Source organism: Paralichthys olivaceus, chromosome 22, assembly GCF_024713975.1.
Source record: "Paralichthys olivaceus isolate ysfri-2021 chromosome 22, ASM2471397v2, whole genome shotgun sequence".
NCBI classification, from domain to species: Eukaryota; Metazoa; Chordata; class Actinopteri; order Pleuronectiformes; family Paralichthyidae; genus Paralichthys; species Paralichthys olivaceus.
This window is the reverse complement of record NC_091114.1, coordinates 16328840-16350628: the sequence shown is the minus strand read 5'-3', so window position 1 is coordinate 16350628 and position 21789 is coordinate 16328840. Positions and strand designations below refer to the sequence as shown.

Here is a 21789-nt window from a genome sequence, read left to right as displayed (position 1 = left end):
CCCGCGAGCGACACCGCGCGAGGAGGTTCTCCTCCGAGCCAAGATGGCGACCGGAAGTGACATCACAACAAAACAATGCGCAAGGTGTCACATCGTATTACAGAAACTGTGTACTGCTAGTACTTTTAAATAACAATTCATAGAGTCATATTATTACATAAACTGTGTACTGCTAGTACTTTTAAATAACAATTCATAGAGTATTATTACATAAACTGTGTACTGCTAGTACTTTTAAATAACAATTCATAGAGTCATAATATTACATAAACTGTGTACTGCTAGTACTTTTAAATAACAATTCATAGAGTCATATTATTACATAAACTGTGTACTGCTAGTACTTTTAAATAACAATTCATAGAGTCATATTATTACATAAACTGTGTACTGCTAGTACTTTTAAATAACAATTCATAGAGTATTATTACATAAACTGTGTACTGCTAGTACTTTTAAATAACAATTCATAGAGTATTATTACAGAAACTGTGTACTGCTAGTACTTTTAAATAAGAATTCATAGAGTATTATTACATAAACTGTGTACTGCTAGTACTTTTAAATAACAATTCATAGAGTCATATTATTACATAAACTGTGTACTGCTAGTACTTTTAAATAAGAATTCATAGAGTCATATTATTACAGAAACTGTGTACTGCTAGTACTTTTAAATAACAATTCATAGAGTATTATTACAGAAACTGTGTACTGCTAGTACTTTTAAATAACAATTCATAGAGTCATATTATTACAGAAACTGTGTACTGCTAGTACTTTTAAATAACAATTCATAGAGTATTATTACATAAACTGTGTACTGCTAGTACTTTTAAATAACAATTCATAGAGTCATATTATTACAGAAACTGTGTACTGCTAGTACTTTTAAATAACAATTCATAGAGTATTATTACAGAAACTGTGTACTGCTAGTACTTTTAAATAACAATTCATAGAGTATTATTACATAAACTGTGTACTGCTAGTACTTTTAAATAACAATTCATAGAGTCATATTATTACAGAAACTGTGTACTGCTAGTACTTTTAAATAACAATTCATAGAGTATTATTACAGAAACTGTGTACTGCTAGTACTTTTAAATAACAATTCATAGAGTCATAATATTACATAAACTGTGTACTGCTAGTACTTTTAAATAACAATTCATAGAGTCATATTATTACATAAACTGTGTACTGCTAGTACTTTTAAATAAGAATTCATAGAGTCATATTATTACATAAACTGTGTACTGCTAGTACTTTTAAATAACAATTCATAGAGTATTATTACATAAACTGTGTACTGCTAGTACTTTTAAATAACAATTCATAGAGTCATAATATTACATAAACTGTGTACTGCTAGTACTTTTAAATAACAATTCATAGAGTCATATTATTACATAAACTGTGTACTGCTAGTACTTTTAAATAAGAATTCATAGAGTCATATTATTACATAAACTGTGTACTGCTAGTACTTTTAAATAACAATTCATGGAGTCATATTATTACATAAACTGTGTACTGCTAGTACTTTTAAATAAGAATTCATAGTCATATTATTACATAAACTGTGTACTGCTAGTACTTTTAAATAACAATTCATAGAGTCATATTATTACATAAACTGTGTACTGCTAGTACTTTTAAATAACAATTCATGGAGTCATATTATTACATAAACTGTGTACTGCTAGTTCTTTTAAATAACAATTCATAGAGTCATATTATTACATAAACTGTGTACTGCTAGTACTTTTAAATAACAATTCATAGAGTCATATTATTACATAAACTGTGTACTGCTAGTACTTTTAAATAAGAATTCATAGTCATATTATTACAGAAACTGTGTACTGCTAGTACTTTGAAATTTTGTTTCCCAGTGAGGCATGTACATATACAATGAATTGTCCATTTTTTTTATAAATTACTTTTGGACCAAAAATATACCTGGCAGTACTGTGTATTACACTGTGAGTTTTTGAGAAGTATTAGTCAAGGATAGTTTTACTTTTCCTGTCCTGACACGCGCCTTGATGCCGCGGTCACTGAAATGTTTTTCATATCAATCAATCGTCTCGTGGCCTAAATCAATCTGTCCGGTGGAGGATTTCAAACAGGACCAACCGACACCTCTAAATCACGAGGCGTCTCACAGCTGGTGTGTCCCAGTCCTGTGATGATTGTCACTATTGTAATAATGCACGTGCATGTGAACACACCCCGACACTGAGCTGGAAGGGAATTTACGTGGTTCTTCTTGTCCTTCTTGTCAGTTGTCTTTGCTGAATTTTTTACAGTTGAGTCACTTTCGCTTAGCACCGAAACCGTACACACCTCCAGCAAACTTAGCAATATGTTTTAAACATTTCTGTTCTGATTCTAAACTGTTTTACCTCAACAAATAAAATAAAATTCTGTATAGTCATATTTGACAGGGCAGGTATTCTCATCAGCCAACAGTCTTTTCAATGCTGCTGCTGAAGATTAAATATAAACCATATGTCATATACACATTCTGTCAGGAAATGTGACACGTGTCCTTGAAACTGCTTTGTCCTTCTACGAAACTGAGTCAGAATCAAATGTGTGTTTCACTTGCAATACGTTTGATTTATAAATCTATTTTAATTTATATACAACTTTTTCGGTGGTAGATTTCACAAAGTGATCCACAAATAAAAGATTAAAAAACGACTAAAAGCAAAATGATCCAAGCCATTCAAATAAGATATATAAAACACATATATATACATATATATGTATTGTGGAGGTATTTATATTTGATAAATTGTTGAAAAGTTCTCAATTACAGCATTAGACACATTTCCTCCCCTTTTTCATTATTGCAGTGTCCAACAGTAACCACAAGGTGGCGCTGTTGACTCACTGCAGAGAACGTTCACTCCTTCACGCGACTATTGAAACACTGACCATAAAGGTTAAATTTAGCAATTCCATAGCAACCAGTGTCTGTGGCGCCATCAGGGGCCAATAAAGATATAAAAGAAAGTGTGAGTCATGGAAGCTCGAGGCTAAAATGTGTGTTTTTAAAAGAGATAAGAAGTAAAAGATGAATATATTTTATATTTTCACTGAATTAACCCATTTTAGATAGAAAGATAGACATACTTTATTATTTTAAACACTTTTCTTTAGGATCTGTATAATGTGACTGAAGAACTTCCAAGTGGCTGAAGGTAAATAATTGTTTGAGAGACACTGGCATTTGTTTATTTTATTCATCAACAATAATATTAATACTAATACTATACTTCTACTTCTACTTGTACTTGTACTTGTACTTGTACTTGTACTTCTACTTCTACTTCTACTTATAATAATAATAATAATTGCTTTCAAGAGCTACCCACTTTACAGAATTATGAAATAAAATAAATAATTTTGTACAAACGCTAGACGTTATTTTATTTAGTTTGTTGTAATTTCATTGGTTTAAATCTCATTTTGATTTTCAACATTTTATTTGATTTCGTTCTTTTAAGTAGGATTTTATTTATTTTGTATTTTGTTGGTTAACATTATATTTTATCTTGGTTTGAATGTATGCTATTGTTTTTATTTTGAAATTTTTATATGTAAATGTTGTTTTTAAATAATTGTTATCTTATTTTGACATCTGACACCTGGAGAAAACATGCTGCCGAGTTGCATTGTGGGGAATGTAGTATTCAGACCTCTGGGAGCCTGTTGGTCGGTGTTGTTCTTTTAAAGTGAAGCTTTAATTCCTTCACTGAGACAATGAACATCAGCCCTCACTCCGATGACGGCTCAGAGTTTGAAACGAGTCTTTGCGCATAAATGGACTAAATTACGCGCAGGCTTCATTCTGTCCCATTAAAAGTAATAATAAAAATAAACTTGCCATGTCACTCCCACCAGCGATCGAATAATAAAACATCACAGGGTTTATTTGCAATTACGCATGGGTGTGGTGTCACAGCTTTTTATTGTCTATTCATGGAGGCAGCTCAGGGAAAAATGGAAAGTTTGAGCCCAGACTGTGGTGCTGTTGTTAGGAGAGGGGGGGAGGAGAGGGAGGAGAGGGGAGAGAGGGGAGAGAGGGAGGAGAGGGGGGCGTGTGCGTGGGACAGGGGAGGAAAAATCAGAAACCCAGCTCCAGGACATTCCCAGGCTGGCGAGGAGAGGAGGATTGTTTTTACCCGCTGATAGCGCACTGAACAAGGGAGATCTGAGAGGAGGAGGAGGAGGAGGAGGAGGAGGTCATGGAGACTCCTCGACTGTAAGTGAAGGGGAGAAAGTTTGTCTTTTTGCGGAGGATGCGGAGAGGAAGCGATGCAGGAAAGGAGCTGAGGACTAAGTTGGGAATTCCTGACTGAAGTCATGGTAAGTCCCTGTTCGAAAACCCACTTCAGTCTGACTGAACGTCTTCTTACTGTGGAGCACTCGTCCTGTTCAACTCATCTGTGGCTTTTACTTCTTTGTGAAAACCTGAGATCACATTGTTTTCTATTTTTCATACTTTCCCACATGTTTTTTTCAAAGTTTTTTTAACTGACTTAAAAGTTACATGTTGAAGGTTTATATATGTTTCGTTGGGATATTTAGACATTTCACTATCACCCAGACTCTCACATGTTCCAAAACACAGAACAGCTTCCTCTTTCTTTCTTTTCTACTTCAATCATCACTTCTCACAAAGGCATGCGTTTGATTTACTGAAGGAATATGCAGCAGTCAGCAGTTACAAGTCTTTTTACAAAGCTTGCAATGATGTCAAATCCCATCAGCAGCACATTATGCTGATTTGAGACGTGTGACGTTGGGGATTTTGTGCGCTTGGTTTGCACATGAGGATGAGGAGCCTCAATAGAGCTCTGTGCTGCATCTCCTGGGATTTTGTTTACCATCCACACCCACTTATGGTCTGATCCCAGACACAGTGAGGCAGTGAGACGAACAGAAGCACATAGATTAAAAAATAAGGATGTTAAAGAAATAAAAAGATTGAGGTCACGTTCCTGCTTCTGTGTTGTGGGGCAGGGTGGAGCAGTTTGGCAGGGAGAGGAAGAGAAAGAGGCAAAGAGAAAGGGAGAGCTGGAGGAGTGTAATAAAAGAGGAGGGTAGGGCTACTTTTTTATTTTAGGAGACTTGGACGGCAGCAACAGTGGTTTCGGTGATGCCGCATTTTCCACATTGGACCTGGGAGAAAAGGGAGGAGAGAGAAAAAAGAAAGAAAGAAGGAAAGCAGGAACAAGGGATGGCATGGACTTCAGGAGAGGAAGAACATGTGCAGGAGTGCTTGGTCTTCCTCAGAAGCCAACGGGGAAAGTTTGGGATTGAAACTTTACAGTCACAGCAAAGTTTTCAGTGTGAAGGGACAAAACGTCTCCTATAACATTCTGAATAACAGAGTATGAATGAACGTGTTCACATGTCCTCGCTCAGGGACAAACATGGCAGCGGACACGTGCACATAGGTGTTAAAATGCATCCGCAAACACAGAGTCACACCCAACAGTGTTCCTCTGCTAAGAAACTGTGGCCCGGGGCGTTTGTGTCCCGTCCGTCTGGTGGACGAACCACTCAGAAATAAGACGTCCGATAGCAACTGTGTTTGTTTTAATGTGCCTGCAGCACCAAGCGGGTGGAGACAACGGCACACGAACGCTCCAGACAGGAGCAGCGAGGTTGTCGATCACAGGAATCTATCTTCAGCCGAGCTTCCTGTGATTGTCAAGACTCAGACCGACACCGACAGTGATGTTACTGGACAATTTTCAACACAGTCTTCTTTTGTTCCACATCCAATTACTTTGAATTTGATTTTTATTATCTGTAATCCAGGATGCAGCTGAAACCATCGGAGCCTGACCAACGTATCAGTCGGCAGCTATGAGGCTGTCCCAGATTTATCGGTATCAATACGAAAGGTTTTTTAGAGCCCAACACATTTATTGGTTATTGAAAACATAACGTGAACATATTGGTGTCTGCCTGAACAAACAATTCATGTTCTTTAAATTCTTCCAAAGACGTTTATGTTGCAGTAAAAGCACTAAAAGTCTGAATTCTTCAGACTTTACCAAACGTAATCTTGAAATCCTAAAATCACCTGATATTACCGAATGACTGAGTCGAGTGAGACGTGTTGCTCGTGGTGAAGCAGCCTCAGAGAGCTCTGCAGTGTCCCTCAGCTCTTTGGTGCATTTTAGCTTCTTTCAGTTGTTTCGGTTCGGAGGCCTTGCTCCGTTTAACCCACCTCACGTGCACGGCACCAAACAGGGGCGGGACCAGGTTAACGAGCAGCTGCTGGACAAAGTGGATCATTTAGCAGCTAAAGAAACAGATATTTCCCTCAGGAGCTGGAGCCGAGAGGAGAATGATTGTAACATTACCCAAAGTGCGTGATTACGCCATTATTCCAAATAAATGCTAATGTTGCCTCCTGGATGTGTAAATAATGAACAATTTGCAAACGCAGCTACAGAAGCAATTTGATAAGATGCCTCAGAATGTTGTGTTTACAGATGCTGCACAGACAAAGTGACCGTCTCCGACCTGAGGTTTGATTCTGGTTTATTACAACACAAATCATATTGTCGTGGGGTTTCTAATGTTCACGACAGCTTGAATGAGTTTACAGCGTGGCAACAACTTTATCGATTGTATTCACTGAAGGACTGTAGCTTTCAAGTCGACTAAGACAGTCGGTATGAAGACTCTGCTTGACCCACTGCAGCTCAGGTCAGATTATACAGGAAGATTTAGAAAAGGAAATTAGTCTCAGGCCTCTTTCCCCTTTGTCTGCCTCCCTCTTGATTTCTTTCCCTCTCTTCTCTCTTCACTGCACCTCCTCTTTCTCCGTCGGCATCTTTCTCCTAATCATGTCATCTCCGATCACTCTTCCAGCTCCTCTCTGCTCCATCGCTCTTCTTCTTCGCTTCCTCTGTTCCACACGTACTGCCGGGGTCTTCATCTGGTTTCCATCATGGTTGCTGCTGCTCTTGTTTCCCATCGATCTCTCCGTCTGGTCAGCCTCCTCCTCCCCCTCCTCCTCCTCCTTTTATTTTTTTCCTCTCTCTGTCTGAGGCCTCACAGGACTGTCTGGCTCCCTCAGTGTCTCTCTCTCTGTCTGTCTCCTTTTCAATCTGTTTTCTTAATCGCCTAATCAGTTTAATAAACCGACAGTCCGATATTTAAACCTTTTGAATTTCCTTCTTATTTCTACTGTGTTTTAATCGTCTCTCTCGCTCTCTCTCTCTTTTTTCTACCCCTCTCCCCCTCTCTGTCTGTTTTTCCTCTCTGTGCCAAGCATCTGTTTCGGAAGACCACCGCCGCCTCTTCCGTTTAAAGTCAACGTACACGGGAGAAAGACAGGAAGTCTGACGCACAAGTGACACATGTTCTGTACTGTGTGTCCATTTTTGACACAGTCCTGAGGATGCACACTCATGGCGCACTGTACCGCTTGTCCTCAGCGCCGCCGCTCGCACTTTTTCTGGTGACTCAACATCCACAGGGTGTGAGTGTCATTGGGGGAAGTGAAGATGTCACCAAGTGCATTGTGGGGACAGGACTTTTGTTCTGTTGTTGCCTGAACAGTCAGGAAACCAGAGCCACAGCAGAACAGAAACAAACAACCTTATTTATACCTTTACAAGTTTTAGTTGTTCACTCTGTTGACAGAAGAATTACATCGATAAATGTTACGTTGCTATTAATGAAAACTATTTATCTATTTATATTTCTATTTTATCGTCCTACAGAGGAAACAATGAAATGTTTAGTGTTGGAGAGTAACTTAGTACATTTACTCAATTAGTACATATAAGTACACCTCTGAGGTAGCCTGCTGAGTATTTAAATGAGTATTTAAATAAATATTGTTCCTTTTACCCCACTCTATTCATTTGATTACTCAATAACTAGTTTCTTTGTAGATTTAATCAACGAATAAATGAAAGGACATTATTACAGTTTAAGATATGACAATGATCTCATTAATCACAAGCTGTCCATATTGAGAAAGTCAAATTAGTATTGTTCTTTAACTTGTGTCAAACATCTACTTGATTTATTTTCTAGTATGAAAATAAATCAAAGTCCTGAACTGAGATGTGTTCTTCGTCACCTTTTCACTTTGGTTCTATGTGGTGAAAGTGTGTGCACAGCTCATGGTGGTGAAGGTGCCAGTCGGGTTTTCTGGAAAATCCGAGAAATAAATGCAAAGCCTCCGTTCCGGATGTCCGAGGCGACGCTGAGACGCTGAGGCGACACCTGAGTGCCTCCAGTTTAGAGAAAGTGAATTACATCTGCAGCTCGTTCAACACGAGAGGCTCCTTTTGTCCTGAGAGGAAATCTAATTTACAAAGTTCATTACGGTCGTTTTATTTCACATGCACGTATCAGCCTGTGAAGAAAAGGAAAGTGTGTAATTGCATTAGATGCACTGGTACCGAAAGCGTTTGGTTAAACAGGAAAAGACTTTATAAATCACCCAGAATGCTCGTGTGTTATACGCTCAAAACATTTCCGATTTTACTGGAAAGTAAATAATATTCACGTTTGGACGGATTTTATGGAAAAGTAGCATCGCTCTCTAGTTCCCAGTGCGTTTGGAGGATTGTGCTTCCAGAGTGAAATTCCTTTCTCTGGATGTTAGCAGTGGAGCATCCTGTTGAAGGTTGTGTGCACAGGCCTGCAAACACAACACAAGAGATTCAATGTGGAGGAAAATGTGGGGGAAACGTGCCGGTGCAACGAAAAAGTAAATCACACGTCCAAACTAAATAACGTTGTGGGCTAGCCAGCTTGTCACGCGTGAGCTGCGATGAGTTTAGCTCATTTACTGTTTTATAAAAACGGACATGAGGCTAATTTCCTTCCTGTAGAATCTAACCCGAGCTCCAGTGGGTCAAGCTGGTTGCACCCCGGAGCTCGGGATGACGTCACAGCCGAATAAACCGAGTTGATGAAGTTCCAGTTGCGAGAACGGAACATTGTGACCACGCGGGACAATGTCAACGCTTCGCTTCTGTGCAGACTCTGGTTCCAAAAGATGGCAGCGTTTGAATCCAGGAAGGTTTTGGCTTCATTTCTGGACAGTGGGAGGAGGTGGAGACGTGTCGTCCATCTTCAGTCTAATGTTTATCCAGACTAAACAAAACTGTGCCTTCCAAACCTGAACGGCCTGTTTGTATCAACACTTCAATAACCAAGCGTTATGAGTGGTGCACTGTTCACAAGAGGAACGGCTGCTCTGGCACCGGCTCCATATCTGAACCTCAGGGGCTGCGAGGAGCCAGATGGAATCAAATTGCATAGTTGTTCCCAATCGCCTCTGGGAAACTGTTGCAAGTACAAAAGCTGCAAAAGACACAATGACGCCCTCGTTGTGTGTTTGTGTTGTGTGTTTGTGTTGTGTGTGATCGGACATCAGCAGATCAGTGGACGCTTTCTAGTTTTGACTCTAATTCAGTGTTTGAATGAACTCATCTGGTGTGGGACGCTTCAGAAGAGCTTCAGTCTGAAGGGGGAAGTTCCCGCTGGCTTCTCATGCAGTCCCACAACCCCCCCGCTGTGATTTTACGACACTCAGTGTGTTCTGTCAGTGAGCCAGGAGGCTGTTTGAGCCGCTTTTACAACCACGACACCTTTACAACAGCCTCCCAGACGCACCGCTGTTTGCTGAGGTCTGCAACACGTCCTGCAAACATGACGCATTTATCTTGACCATGGACGACAACAAGACAGCTCCTCCGTGTGAGCAGATGGGACACGGACCGAACTAAAATGTCGAAGTCGAAGTGAACGTGGACGACATGACAAACCCACAAAAGGGAAGCCAATACAACACGGTCGCCCCCTGGTGGCTGAACGTCAAGTATCACAATGTTTAAGTAAATTTTTTTCCAGCATGTTTTAGTATTTTCTTTAAAATATCTTTAGTTTTGCATGTTTCAAGTCAGGAAATATCTCCGCCCCTGCATCGTACAATAGAGGATCTTTCATCCGTCTGCATGTTGGATGTTGTTTTCAGTTAATCTCTCCGATACTTCGTTTTGTAAATAATCATCAGTCTTGCGTCATTAGAATAAGATATTATTACTGTGGTTTCCAAAATGAGAGATTTTGCGGTTTTGTTCAGGAAAAACAAAAAGAGTAACACAACCTTCTGAGCTGCTCTGCTTCTGGAAAACAAATCTGTGCGTTCAGCAACATTTAAGGAAGTTTTGTCATTTCTGCTTTTTTCCAACTTGCAAAATCCTCTGATGCTCTGGAAAAATAAATCTGCATGAATCCGAGCCTGGTGCCACTTTTCTGTATCACAGATGAAAAGTTCGCTGTGCAGCCAGGAGAGAAGAGGGAGGATCAGAAAACAGAAACATCTCATGTGAACGACCTTGAGCTACAGAGCACGTCCAGTTTTGTGTGAAACTATCTTCGCAGTGTTTCGTTTTTTCACATTCTTAAAACGTTCTCAGTCCCTCTGTCATCAGACCTGCAATGCTTACCGTCTGGTCTGAATACATTTATCTCCGTCCTTCTTTCCAGACTTAGCTTGAGTCCTTTATTTGTTGAATTTATTTTCTGAGGGCGTCTCAGACAAAGTTGGTCATAGAAACTGAAGTTTGTCTCACTTCCTTGTTTTTGATTCTCATTCTCTCCTCTGTGGCTTCAAACCACGACTCCCCTCTGTACACAGAAACAAACCCAGAGGAACATTTTAAAACACTGTTGAACCCAAGTCTTCTTCAAACCCCCGCACCACCAGCTCATTCCCTCCTGGCTCACACTCGCTTTCTCCAGCCACTCTTCTCTTTTTCCGTACACCCTGTTCTCCCACTCTGGTTTCTCTCCCGCTCTATCCATCCCTTCGGTTATTGTCGGTATCCAGCACAATATGCGTCTGTTGAGGAGAGAGAGAGAGAATCGCGGCGTAATTGTTGTCAGATGACATTCATGGAGTCGGATGGAGGTGAAACAAAGAGAGTCGGCCTTAAGAGAAGAAAGAGGGGAAAAAAAAGAAAAGATGGGAGATGAGGGAAACGAGAGAGTGGGCGGTGGGAACAGAGGAAAAAGAGGCAGAGAAGCAGATGTGGAGAGAGGGAGGAGAGAAAGAGAGAAGTTGGAAAAGAAAAGAACGAGAGAGAGAAAAAAGTTGCAGGTTGCCACAGCAACAGTGAGTGTAGAAAAATAAGCACAATGCATGTTGTGTGCTCTGCTCCGTCACCCTCCACCTTGTTATGATGTGTGTGAGTGAACGTGCACGCAACTGTGCACACATGCATGGTGTGTGTGTGTGTGTGTACTTGCTTTAGGATATTTCCCAGCATAAACACTGACCTTGTCAGGGCCTGTGGACCTCATGGGGACCGCAGCCTGGTCGTCATGAGGCAAAAACCTCATTCCTGAGGTCCTGGTTGAGATTCGAAGGTTTAGATTGTTGAACACAGTGAGTGGAGGTCAGTGCAAAACCTGTGTGTGTCTGTGTGTGTGTGTTTGTGTGTGTGTGTTTGTGTGTGTTAGGGAGTAACTCTTTTGTTCTGGGGGTTCTTACACTGACCGGGCCTTGGAGAAAATGTTTGACGCTCCCCAGACCATACAACAGGAAGCTGAAAGTGGAGTATGTGTGTGTATGTTAGTCAAAGTGTGTATCTGTGTGTGTGTGTGTGTGTGTGTGTGTCTGTGTGTGTCAGCAAAAAGCGAGACAAGCCGGCTGTTAAACACAAACACAGACATTAGAGTTGATTCAGTGTCCGGTGGATTAACCCTCTCTTACCATCTCTGTCTCTCTCAGGCTTCGGAGGCAATGGAGGATTGTGTGCAGGGGGCGCTCTCGTCACTTTATCCTCCCTTTGAGAGCACGGCGCCGCCCCTCCTCTCCCAGGTAGACGACCCAAACGCACACCTTCACTCCGATCCACGTGTTTGCAGTGGAGCTGGATGTAAATAATGCAGATTCAGTAACACCAACAAAATGCAGCCGGCCGGTCAACAGCAGCGAAAGCGAGCAGTAGCGCCCTCTGCAGCCACACATGGTCATTCATTCTGCGATTTAAGAAATGATATGTAACGATTCTTCGTTTAAACGTCTAAATATATTGTAGTAGACGTGTGTGTTTACATTAAACACATTTACATTTTCAAACCCAGAGTAATCCACAATCTGAGCTGGAAACAAACGCTGCTCTGAGTTCATGAAGCCTCATATCGTCAAGATGAAGGAGTTTCACAAAGCTGCAGCGACGTGTAAAATTCATAGACTTCTGTTCTGTGCATCATCATCATCTAATGCAGTTTCTCGTGTGTTTTTTTGTTTCTGCATGTTCGTCCAGGTCTTCTCCGTCCTGGAGTCGACTTATCAACACGACAGTCTTCGCTACCTCCTGGACTACTTTGTTCCTGCCAAACACCTCCTGCACAAACTGCAGCAGCACGCCTGTGTGAGTTCCAAACGGGAAACACGCCGCGCACACGGAACACACACACGGAACACACACACAGCTGCATAATCAGAAACAGAGTCACCCGTCAGATGTGTAAAGCGTGTGAGAAATGTGTCAGCTGTCAGCGTTTTGTGATTCCTCTGGTGAGCATGAGTTGTGGTGAAAAATCTCGAGAGTCAAAGAAGACGAGTCTTAAGTCTCTGAGTGTAAATCTTCTACGGCAAGTCATTTGGGACAAGTCCAGGTCTGAGTATCCATCTGGCCGGGAGTCCTCTCACGTCATTACAAGTCTTTAGGTCTCAGAGCTGGTTTTACCTATAAAGCTGAATTCATTGTGTTTTTACAGATTAGAGTCATTTCAAAGAGTGTGTCCTATTTGTCTTATTCACTTTTTATCACCTCCAACAGGAGGTTGTGTTGTTGCTCCTCTCCGGTCGTTGTTTTAATGAACAGAATTTTCTCATCACTTTCTTTAACAATGTAAGATAAGTTGTTTTTGTTTTACATTTTTTCACAAAATTCCCAGGGAACAATGTGTGTGAAGCTTTTTATAATTTCAGAGTTATGCATTTTAGTGCTCTTCAAGTTATTTTACCAATTTAGAATTTACTTATTTTTGCTTTCAAGTATTACCTGAACTTTCTAATTTGTCAAATCTCTCAACAACAGTCCGTCTTGGATCCAAGCGTCAGGTCAGTAAGCTGGTGCCTGGTCACATGAAGACTCCCGTGCAAAGGGAAAGTTCAAGGCCTCCATAATATGACACGAGTGACCCCAGAGCACTAAACTGCACTGTGGAGGGTCGAGTCCGCTCTAAAAGTGTAGCCGGCCGGTAAAATTAGTGAAAGTAGCTGGTGAAATATGAGACTCAGCCGCCGGCAGACAAAAGAGGTGGTTTCCTGCCTCGGAGGCTGCAGCGAGTCGACAGATGAAAGAAATACAGAGAAATGAAAAAAGTTCTGGCTCCTGTATTCAGATTATATAGGAAACACAACGAGCAGCCTCCAGGAAGTGTGTTGGGATTTTTAGGATTTCACTGAACACACACACAGATGCACAGACCTTCTCAAAAAACCCTCTGCAGCTTCCACAGAATTACAGACGTGCACAAGCTTCGTGAGCCAACTTTGTTTTCATTGTCGCCGAGCGGAGCAGCCTGGGACGACCGTTAGCCTGCGTGAGTCATGACAGTAATTCCTTCCATATGTGTGCGTGTTGCTGCTGCGGAGAGAGAGAAAGAATGAGTAACAGAGCAGCAGTGGGAGTCGAGGGAGAGAATGAACATGGCTTTCATTCACTGTGTGGACGTGCACGCGCATGCCTGCAAAAAACACAAGATGCTGGAGGTTGTGCAGATTATAGTGGACTGATTGAGGAATTTTTTCGAGAAATGGGAGGTGGCGGGGGAGACGGAGCAAACACTGGGGTACATTGAGGGAGAAGCAGGCGAGAGGGAGGAGGACACAGGGAGTCACAGAATGTCTCAGACAAACTTTTTAAGAGAGGAAAAGTCACACATGCTTTTAAATGCTTATAGTCGCCCCGACAGATATCAAGAGTTTTTCTGAAAGTGGCTCAGGAGGGAGAGCGTAAGAGAGATTGAATAAAGGGCAGAGCGGTAGAGAAAGCAAGATGGAGGAGAGGTCGAGCAAAGAATATAATTTGATCAGGTCTCATGAGTCTGGAGGGCAGGGAGGGGGGAGGGAGCAGCCCCGTGTCAGTCCATTATATGAGACTGGGAACAGCAGCGAGGCTCTGGATGAGGTTTGCACCTCAGACTGAGGGAGACGGGATTTAGATCTGACACGGCCTCGATTCAGGAGGGAGCAGAGTTTGGATTTAGGTGGTTTGTCTTGTTAGAGCACGGGGCCGTCACCTCAACTCAGAGTTCTTGAGTTTTTCTGATTTGTTGTGGTATTTTCTATATTTAGACCCATGTTGTTTTGTTGACTTTCAGTGTGTTTTCCTCTCGTGGAGCGGTGGAACGTCGGGCTGGTCGTCCGCATGTTTCTGAGTCACGCTGACTCTGCAGCCATCCAGAGTCTTCTCACCCCGTCATGCTAGCTAAGCGCTTTTTTACGCTTTGAAAACACTGCGTGAGTCACATGTCTGACTTTGCTGTGGGGCGCGGGCTTTGTGCCAGTCGAGCTTCTGAATAGCGTCAGTGCAGCGTTGGTTCTAGAAATTAAACTCGTCTGAGTAGCTCAGCTGAGCACGACCGCGCCGAGTTCCAGCTGGTTCGTGTGGGCTGAGGTTTGCAAATGGGAGAGAGAGTTTGTGCAGGAGCGTTAAATAGAGTTTGATGAGATTCGTAAAGGGCGGTGAGTGACATCACTGGGACGCCACCAAAAGAGCTACAGAGAGAAAACGTAACTCTACGCTGATGAAGGTTTAACACTTTGAATGTGTAACTCACGCTCTGCTTCTGTGTTTCCTCTCAGTCTCAGTACCTCGGCTGCTTGTTCCTTCACTCCGGCTGGCCTCTGTGTCTGGGCGAGAAAGTGGTCGTCCAACTCTCCACCTTGGACTGGAGGCTCCTGCGCAGTAATGACTTCTACCTGCAGGTGGTGCCCTTCTCCACGCGCTGCCCCCGACTGGCTCTGAAATGTCTGGCCCCTGGGGGGCGCACTGTTCAAGAAATCTTGGTGCCCGAGTCACAGCACCCCCTTGTGTTCACCTCTGAGTGGCTGCACAGTATCAACAAAGAACGAGGCCACAAGAGGGAAGGTAAGAATGTGTTGCTATTTTAATCTGAGTATAATTAAAATCTAAGTTTATGAGTAATGAACACCTTCAGTGAACTTGATATAAATGTCGTCTTCTTCTATTCTCATAGTTGGAGGGGGACTGGACACCTGCCTGGTCAGCACATGTGATGGTGTGGTTCGACTTCCGTGGAAGGAGGTTGTCTACCCAAAATTCATCCACGACCCTTCGGAGGAGCTGGGCTTGATGTCTAACTACGAGGGCTCCATATCCGGCCGCTTGCCCAGTGAGGGGGGCAGCAGCAGCCTCGGGGGCTGGGGTGGCTCATCCTCTGGAGAACTGGACTCCTGGTCCTGGGACGAGGAGGAAGAGGATTTACCACCGGATGGCCTGGACTCTGAGTCAGCGCTCCCCCGGCGAAGGCGCAGTGAAGATGGGCTTGGGCGGACAGCCAGGCACCCTCAGCTTGACGGGGACTATGTGGAGCTGTTGGAGCCCAGAGGGGGTCCCGACGGAGGGGTCGACCCAAGGCAAAGGTACTTGGAGATGCATGGGATCTCTAAGACCAAGACGTTGCCTCTGTGTAGGAGAAGTAAGGCCATCAAACTCAGAAAGGGCAGAGCTTGGGGATACGGGAGGGTGGAAAGGTCAGGAAGCCTTCGGGCTGTCCTTGGTGCCAAAGGAGACACATTACAGCCTCAGCCTCCTCCAGGAGTCGCTGAACCTTGCAGAGGGAGGCGGGCTTATACGTCCTCTGTCCTAGACTCTGACGAAGGAGATAAAACAAGCAGGGACTCAGGGGGTGTAGGAAGCGGCCAGCTTTATTTTGATGGCCCATCCAAGGAGAGGAGGCCAGGCGTTGGCAAGGAGAGAGATAGCAACGGCCTCATGCAGCCGTGCAGAGATGACCACCGAAGTAAAGACTCAGAGAGTGGGGACAGTTTAGTCACAAACGAAATCAATACGTTGACAAACCGCAAAGTGGAGAATGTCGTAGAGGGCCACTCAGATCACGGATCGCATTCAGACTCAGTCTTTGAGGATACCGATAAACCGCTGAGTGGTGACAGTGATGCCGCGACGCCAACATCCGATGCACCAGAGAGACCATTCACCGGTGTTTCAGAAAATGGAGAAATCACCAACAGTGGGTCCAGAACATCGAGCTCGTCTAAGCCAAAGGTGGCAGAGGAACGAGGTGAAGGAAAGACGGAAGACAGGATGTGTCCCAGAGGAAAGGAAGTTAAAACTGCAGGATTCAGAGCACCAAGGTACTGGTTTGTTTCTTATGATACACTGCAGTCATTCATCTTATTTCTTTTTCTTTTTCACACGTCCATATGAAAGTGCAGATGGGTAACACATAGGTGCAGCCTCCGTGCACAAGGTACAGATTGTCTGAACTTATATACAGGCCTGAAGCAGATTATACAAAAGACACCTCACTCTGAAGAACATTATATCCGAAGAGCGTAATTATTAACTTTCTATTAAACGTCTTCAGGAGGAAAAGGAAGGGAAAGGGGGCCAAAGGAAGAGCCCGGTCTGGTGGTCGTGCGCACCACAAGGTCTCGAAGCTGCAGGGTAAAGCTCCTCAGTCAGGTCCGACCTCCTGCTCAACAAAGCTGCCGGTCACAGAAGAGAACCCGTCGGAACAAACAGAGCAAGCCGACGAACCCGACGCGGTGCCCACTACAACTAAAGAGGCCATCAACGAGAACACCAAGAAAAGCGACGCAGGTCTGGAGGAAATAGTTTTTCCACCAGCATCAGATTCTAAATGTTCCACGATGCATCTTGAATATTCTCTTTTTTTTTTCTCTCAACAGAGACGGAAGCTGAAACTCTGTCTGTCTGTAACGGACAATCTGGCACATCCTTATTTCACCACTCTAATGAAGAGCCTCAGTCGGCAGAGACATGTCCAGACCAACTGAACGGCACTTTGTTTAAAGAGCCTCCACTGCTCAGGGAACTGAACGCAGAACTTCTCCAGTCGGGGAAGCTGAAGTTGACAGGCAGGTTTCTTTCATGTGTGTGACGGAGACTCGGCTCAGACGTCTTCTGCTTAGTTTGTCTTCACGTTGTTGTTTTTTTTTCTGCTGTTTATTGTTTAACAAAATATTTGGTCAAAAATTGCAATGTTTCTCCAGAATCATACGACGAATCTGAACATACAAACATGATCCACATACATGTTCCATAAATCTGCATCCACCACACACTGTATATAATGATGCTGAACATGGAGGAGGCGGGGTTTATGACTTTTAGTGAAGTCAGCCACCAGGGGGCTGTCACGGCGTCCATCTTTATATACAGTCTCAGCAAATGATTCCTTTCTCTTGGCTCCCCCACTCGACGCTAACTCTGGTGCTTGCGGGCAACAGGTACTGTGGACAGGTTGGGACGTGCTCTGGTTGTCACGGAGACGGACGCCTCAGAAGAGGGTTTCTGTGAGGACGAGACGGTTCGGGTCCTGGCCTGCTACCATAGAATCACCCGGTAATACTGCGTTCTACCAAGTTTACACGTATAATTAGAGGATGAGGGCTTGTAAGTGTAGATCACGTCACAGTGAACATTACTCATTAAATCCATGTTGTTTCATTTGTTTCTTGTCAAACTGCTCATTTAAAAACATGTTCAGTGAACAAAGTGCTCTGTGATTATATTTGTCTTGACTTGCACGTTGCTGACTTTGCCAAATACAAAGGTGAGGTTAGCGAAACATCACGTGCGCCAGAAAAATAACATTTAATGATATAAAATATAGACGACAGTGTTTTTGCAATTTAAAAATGGTTGAATCGTAGGATCAACTTTGTATTTTTAATCATCTTTGTATTGTTAATCATCTTTATTTATTTAAAGCAACACTAATGTTTTAATGACTCAACTGACCCCCTGCCTCTCTCCGTCTGTCCGTCCTCATCAGGCCTGCAGCCAAAGACAAAGGTCTCACAGTGTTAATGGACAGCAGACGCTCTCCACCCTCCGCCCGCTGCTTCTCTGCACTTCAAAAGTTCCAGGTGAGAGGAAAACAATAGAAGTCGAACCAAATGTGCTTCATGTTTGCTTGTGTGCTTTTAATTTGCCTGCAGATGTGATGAAGTAGCTCGAGCGCATGTGTTTCTGTGTGTGTTCCAGCTGCTGGTCCCTGGCGGTCTGGGATCTGTTCTGGTTTTGCTGGAGGAGCAGCAGGAGTCCCTCGCTCATAATGTGGACGGAGCAGAGGTGAGCTCGTGCAAATCACATGTTTACAGTTCAAGGACCGAAAGTGCAAACGTTGTAATTTTCTTTTAGTTCAGTTTGGTCTCATGAGCAAAAATAAAGTGGAAATAACATTTCACAAATCCTCTTGTGTTTGTGTCGGCTGTTGAAAACTTGATGATCATCAGATGCTCGTATCTGAAGCTTGATTTCCGTACGTTTGGCAGAAGTAGAATTCTCAAATAACTCCCATGTTACCGGTAATTCAGCTCGTTGCTTTTGCACTGATCTGCAGAGATGCTCCTCGCACACAGGCATGAGAAAATTCCTCTCGCCATGTGGTTTGTATTTCAACCTGGCGCCGTAAAACGTTTGCATGTTAAAGAGGAATCCCGCCCAAAAGATGTTCACACCGAGCTGTGGTACTTCTTTTTTATCCCTGCGGATGAATGGACGGATGGAGACAGAATTGAAAAAGGAGAACATGAGTTTTCTTCAGAATAAAAAAAGATGAAATTATTTAGGCTGCCAGAAGCAAGAAGGACGTGTTTGTGTCTCGAGCCAACTGTGGGACACACTATCAGCCTTGTGAGGACAAAAGTTTACACTCTGAAGGATAAACTTTCCTCTGTTGACTTATTGTGTCATTTCCTGTCCGGTGTGTTTAGATCCACATGGTGCAGGGAACCGGGGTCCTTCAGCAGTTTGTGGACAAGCAGCAGCTGCTCACAGAGATGGACGGAGACTTTGTCCACTGTCACTCAGACTGGCTCGCATTCAGACTGGTGAGAACCCGATGTTTCTTCCTCTGTGTAAAAATGTAGAATCCTTCCTTCCTCCCGTGTCTCTGCGTGGGGACAGAAAGTGGAGCTGGGTTGTTGTGATGGTTCATACGGACTGTACGTCCATCCCACTGTTGTGAACATGATATCTCAAGAACGCCGTGAGGGAATTTCTTCAAACTGGGTAGAAACGTTAATGTGGACTCACGAACGAGCTGAGGAGAGTTTGGTGGTCAGAGGTCAAAGGTCAAGGTCAGGGTGGCCTCACAAATCACTTTTTTTGCATCGTGAAAGTGATATATTTTCATATTTGGCACAAATATTCACTCAGGCTCCTGGATTGTCGATCCATTCATCCCGTTCTTGTGAGCACGATATCTCATGGAAGCCTTCAGTAAATTCCTTCAAACGTTCGATCAGAAACAATCTGATTAGATTAGGATGGTCAAAGGTCAAAGGTCACAGTGACCTCATATCAGTGTGTACTGCGGGAGGTAACTCTACTTTCGTCCAACTTTCCTCATCCACAGTTTTCTTTCTAATTTTCAAGGTGGATCTACTTGAAGCAGCCAGATTTACTGACTGGAGCGTTTGGTGAAATGGTCTTTGGGGGAAATTGAGCAGGAAATTATAACTTTTTTTTCAGGTTGACTGGAATCTGTGCTTTTGCTAAATTAATCAGATTTATTGGTTTAAATTACATTTAAACTGTTCCGTCACAGAGTTACTGCAGTTTTTTTCCAAATATCTAAATTGAAATGTAGCTTTAAAATATATAATAGGCTGAACCTGGAGAATTTTTCTCTTTTGAAATTTGTTGTTGACAGAAATAAATCTGGAAATCTTTTTATTCGAAGCGACAGGATCAGTTTTTGGGGGGAAAACAACTCAGTTTTTTCTTTTGCGTACGTCAAAAATATAAAGTCTCACCACCGATAGCGAGGGTGTGGAGTGGGAGAAGTGTAGAGAGCAGGACGGGCAGATGAGAGGAGGCCGGCTGGAGAGAGCAGATGTCCGGCGGTGGTCGGTGTTGTGAAGAGGACAAATCTAGGAAAGATGAAAAAAAAAGACATTTAAAGACGCTTGATGGGTTTTTCCCAGACAGTTTATGTTGCATTATCCAAACAGATCGAAACATGTTCCTGTCCTCTGCACTTTCTTTGACCTCTCTCATGGACTCTGATGAGCGAGTTCGTACTTTATACTTGCTTTTCTTACGGTTTGTGTAAAACTTTTGATCCCTCTTGTACTTTTTTCCCCGTCAGAGCCTGGAGAGTCTGACAGAGCGTTGTGAGAGCGCCCTCATGCTGCTGGGAGAAGCACTGCAGTCGATGGACACTGAGCCACTGCCAGACAACATCAAGGTGTTTTTTCATTCTGTTATTTCTTTACTCTGGTTCGATGACTCTAAAGCTGCTTCGGACGAGGGCGGAATGTGTTGCTGAAATATTCAGGAGGGGCTGAGAGAGAACACGATGTCGGGGTCAGACAATCCGGATATTTTCAGGAACTTATACGTGACGTTGCGGCCGCTGCTGCTCTACACACCCGAACGCTCTGGACACGTTCCTGTTGTTGTGAACGAGTCGGACGATCTGCAGCTTCACATTAGAGACATTCACAAATTTAATGTCACTGGAGAAACCTCTCAGAATCATAGTCTTGTTTTTCTCCAGGCGGTTCCTCTGAGCATCGACAAACACCGACAGCTGATGGCGAGCGTCCTGGCCGACCAACGCTTGACTGAGCTGCAGCAAAGGGGCGGGGCCTGGCTCGCTGGACTGACCAATAGCACATCTGGACTAGCACAGAAGTCGCCAGACTGCAGGTACTTTATTTATGTGTTCCTGCATTTACTTGAAGAATAAAAGGCTATTTTTACTATTAAGCTATTATTACTCACGGCTGCACTGAACTTTGTTTAAAGAAGCCGTGACAACAGCAATCAGACAAATACTCACACGTGCACAAACCAACACACACGAGCAGCCTGGTCTCGAGGGGCAGAGGAAGGATCTGCATCTCTTTTCTTTTTCAAAGTCATTATTTTGTGGAGATGAGTTATAGGATAAAAATATTCCTCATCTGGAAAACAAAGTTGTTTGTTTTTAGCCCAAAGAATGAATCCCAGCTGGAGGAGGGAACAGAGAGGGAGGACCGAGCGCTGCAGCGCGTGTTTGTGACCGATTTACAGCTCGAACAGGATCTAAACTCTGTTGTATCTGCGGCGGTTCCTCCTCTGCTGTAATGAGTTTTGGCTCAGTCTGCGCAAGAATGAGGCCAAAGACAAGTGAAGGCTCGTCGCTGATTTGATTCCTTCTTCTTCTCTGACAGCTGCTCTGCAAGGCTTCTGCTTTTCCTCTTAATTAAATCTTCCTCACGAGCCAGAATGTGAGATTTTGGCCGACGTCTCACAGTCAATCTGATTTTAAAAGAGAAAACAAGACAAAAGATTCTTCTCTTACCTGCTAACTTTTAATTCTCGTCCTCTCAGGGCTGCTCTCGCCGCCACCTCCAAACTCTACGACAGCGTGGACGACGCCCTCCACGGGCTCGTCCGAGTGTCCAACCAGAGAGGTCGCGACCTGGAGGCTCTGGGACGACTGGCGGGGCTGGCAGACAAACTGGAAAAGGTG

The 21789-nt window shown here is 43.4% G+C and overlaps 1 protein-coding gene and 1 long non-coding RNA gene across 3 annotated transcripts in view; one reads left to right on the top strand and one right to left on the bottom strand.

Annotated features, from left to right (window-relative positions):
* The first annotated feature begins 4153 nt into the window (after positions 1-4153).
* The window catches only part of arhgef40 (Rho guanine nucleotide exchange factor (GEF) 40), a 30105-nt gene continuing 12469 nt past the window's right edge, over positions 4154-21789 (top strand). Inside the window, exons 1-14 of one of the 2 annotated variants that reach the window (XM_069518536.1) lie at positions 4154-4386; positions 11804-11893; positions 12342-12449; positions 14894-15179; positions 15289-16429; positions 16663-16898; positions 16988-17176; positions 17549-17663; positions 18097-18190; positions 18309-18395; positions 19040-19156; positions 20419-20517; positions 20830-20981; positions 21648-21786. In XM_069518536.1, coding sequence (XP_069374637.1) covers positions 4384-4386; positions 11804-11893; positions 12342-12449; positions 14894-15179; positions 15289-16429; positions 16663-16898; positions 16988-17176; positions 17549-17663; positions 18097-18190; positions 18309-18395; positions 19040-19156; positions 20419-20517; positions 20830-20981; positions 21648-21786 — 2856 coding nt within the window. In that variant the 5' untranslated portion in view covers positions 4154-4383. Of the gene's footprint in view, positions 4387-11803; positions 11894-12341; positions 12450-14159; positions 14774-14893; positions 15180-15288; positions 16430-16662; positions 16899-16987; positions 17177-17548; positions 17664-18096; positions 18191-18308; positions 18396-19039; positions 19157-20418; positions 20518-20829; positions 20982-21647; positions 21787-21789 lie in introns of those variants that run through there. The other variant, XM_069518537.1, reaches the window with a different exon arrangement.
* On the bottom strand, positions 6563-21759 carry LOC138406388 (uncharacterized). The gene is made up of 5 exons (XR_011239843.1): positions 21619-21759; positions 20084-20200; positions 11786-11945; positions 11350-11422; positions 6563-10912 (listed from the first exon to the last, which is right to left on the bottom strand). It is a non-coding gene; the product is annotated as an uncharacterized lncRNA (long non-coding RNA).